This window comes from Gorilla gorilla, chromosome 4 (genome assembly GCF_029281585.2).
Source record: "Gorilla gorilla gorilla isolate KB3781 chromosome 4, NHGRI_mGorGor1-v2.1_pri, whole genome shotgun sequence".
Lineage (NCBI taxonomy): Eukaryota > Metazoa > Chordata > Mammalia > Primates > Hominidae > Gorilla > Gorilla gorilla.
Genome location: NC_073228.2, coordinates 20,370,602 through 20,373,093, shown reverse-complemented (window position 1 = coordinate 20,373,093; position 2,492 = coordinate 20,370,602). Strand labels below are relative to the sequence as shown.

Sequence of the window (2,492 nt, the reverse complement as noted above, 5' to 3'; positions counted from 1 at the left end):
TCACGAGGAAATTTTTAAATGGATTAATTAGGGGATTTTAGTGTAAGAGTAGGAGTGTGGTTCAGGGCTCATTCCCCAGGGAGGGGTGGAGAGGAAAGAGAGAAGAATTCTTCAAACTTTTGAACAGTCTTTATCTCCAAATAAGTGACATTTAGTCAACTGTGGGCTAGGAGTCTCCAGAAGCAGCCGGAGCTAACTTCTTACATCTCAAGTTACCCTTTGCTACTAACCAAGAAAGTCTGGGGCAGGGTAGAGAGGCGGATATCAGTTTAAATCCTTTATAAAAAGCCACTGCTGGCCATTACTGCAGGGAAAAGTCCCGCAGAGCTGAGCAGTCATGATGTGTGACTTCACCGAGGACCAGACCGCAGAGTTCAAGGAGGCCTTCCAGCTGTTTGACCGAACAGGTGATGGCAAGATCCTGTGCAACCAATGTGGGGATGTGATGAGGGCCCTACGTCAGAATCCCACTAACACTGCGGTGGTCAAGGTTCTGAGGAGCCCCAAGAGTAATGAGATGAATGTGAAGTTGCTGGACTTTGAGCACTTTCTGCCCATGCTGCAGACGGTGGCCAAGAACAAGGACCAAGGCACCTATGAAGATTATGTAGAAGGACTTCAGGTGTTTGACAAGGAAGGAAATGGCACCATCATGGGTGTTGAATTCTGGCATGTTCTTGTCACACTGGGTGAGAAGATAACAGAGGAAGAAGTAGAGGTGTTGGTGGCAGGGAACGAGGGCAGCAATGGTTGTATCGACTATGAAGCGTTTGTGAGGCATATCCTGTCGGGGTGACGGGCCCATGGGGCAGAGCTCGTCCTTACGGTGCTGAATGGCTGAGGACCTTCCCAGTCTCCCAGAGCCATATTGTCTTCCCCTGGTGAGATTTTCTATCTATCCTGAAGGCTCCCTAGTCTCTCTTATCACAACGCCTTTCCCATATTGTCTCTCTTGGATGATATTTGCCGTCAGCATTCACCAAATAAACTTGCTGTCTGTGCCTCCGCCCAAAGGAAGCCACTCCTATACTCATACCTGCCATCACCACGTAGAACATCCTTGTTGCTTAGAAGCATCTAAATAGGACACTGTCTATACACACTCATGCACACATACACGAGAGAATAGAAACTTATCCCATATCCTCTCTTCTTCCTCAAATCTGTGCTGAACAAACACTGGCAGTGCCAAAGATTCTAGAACTTAAATACTATTAAGTCATTTTGATATCATCAGAGTCAAAAGTGAAAAAAATATTGAGAGACAAGTGGCTTTAAGGATCCTCTGATGGCCTGTAAGTCATCTGTTTATTTCAAGAAGTGTTGCCAATGGTAAAAAGAAACTTCTTCAGTTGAAATTAGGTTTGGTTTCCAAAGTATTCTTTCAAATAAAAAGAATCAAATTATCAACCTAATTTAAAAAGCTACTATATACACATGTGTACATGCATTCTACTTATGTATGTGTTCATGTGTGTTCACTTGCATGCTACATACACACGCAACAGACCTACAGCAACTTTCATCATCTTTCACCCCACTATGCTCGACAACATGATTTACACATAGTAGGCCTTCAGCCATTTTTTAAATGAAGTTATGGATGTTGTAATCAAAGTGCATACATATGACCACATACATATAGTTACTGACATCACCATAAAAGTGATTGATACTCCCTCAGAGAGCTTTCAGTTTCCAAAGTATATGCCAAAATGAATGTGCTCTGAGAATACGCTGGAACTGAGGGTCAGAAAATGTCCAGTTTCCATCTCCTGTCACAGCCCCAAACACTATTATTATTTGCGCAGGGCCAGTGATTTGCTTGGCACTGCACACACCTCACAGGAGAAAGCTCTATCTCTGCCCAGTGGGGTTTTAAGAACAGGGCTTGTAGGACATAAAAGACAAGTAAGAACTGGCAAGAGAGAGGAGCAATCTAAGCCTGTGGCTTAAAATGCCATTAAAATAATCATTAAAACCAGGCGCCTAACGCACCCCACGATCTAGGCCAAAAACATAGGAAAATATAAGATTTTTCACCCTTTAACCACAGGCTCTTTGTGTAATTGGTAAGCATCAAGAAAGGGAGTCATAAATTCCTCCATAGGTATTCAGGGAGACAGTTGTGTTGTTGTGAGTGTTGTCATTATACATTATGCACCCACAGTCTCATAGTTTATGCTGGGATACATACAAGAGCATGATGCATGGTGTGGATAGTTTTAGCAGCCAAAGAGGTATTCTCCAGGCTGCCTAAGATATAGCTTGTAAAGACTAACAACATCTTATCTAAGAAAAGTGAAGCCCCAGGGTGACATCTCTTGTTGTGCCATTTAAGGACCACAGATTTTTTTTTTTTTTTTTTTTTTTTTGGACAGAGTCTAGCTCTGTCACCCAGGCTGGAGAGTGCAGTGGCATGATCTGGGCTCACTGCAACCTCCACCTCCTGGGTTCAAGCGGGCACCTCCCTGCCTTAGCTTCCTGAGTAG

At 43.7% G+C, this 2,492-nt stretch overlaps 1 protein-coding gene across 1 annotated transcript; it reads left to right on the top strand.

Annotated features, from left to right (window-relative positions):
* The first annotated feature begins 303 nt into the window (after positions 1–303).
* LOC101139541 (myosin light polypeptide 6-like) lies at positions 304–853 on the top strand. Its single transcript, XM_019026587.3, has one exon. It carries the CDS (start codon positions 338–340, stop codon positions 794–796), a length of 459 nt encoding a protein of 152 aa, XP_018882132.3. The 5' UTR covers positions 304–337; the 3' UTR covers positions 797–853.
* The last annotated feature ends 1,639 nt before the right edge of the window (positions 854–2,492 follow it).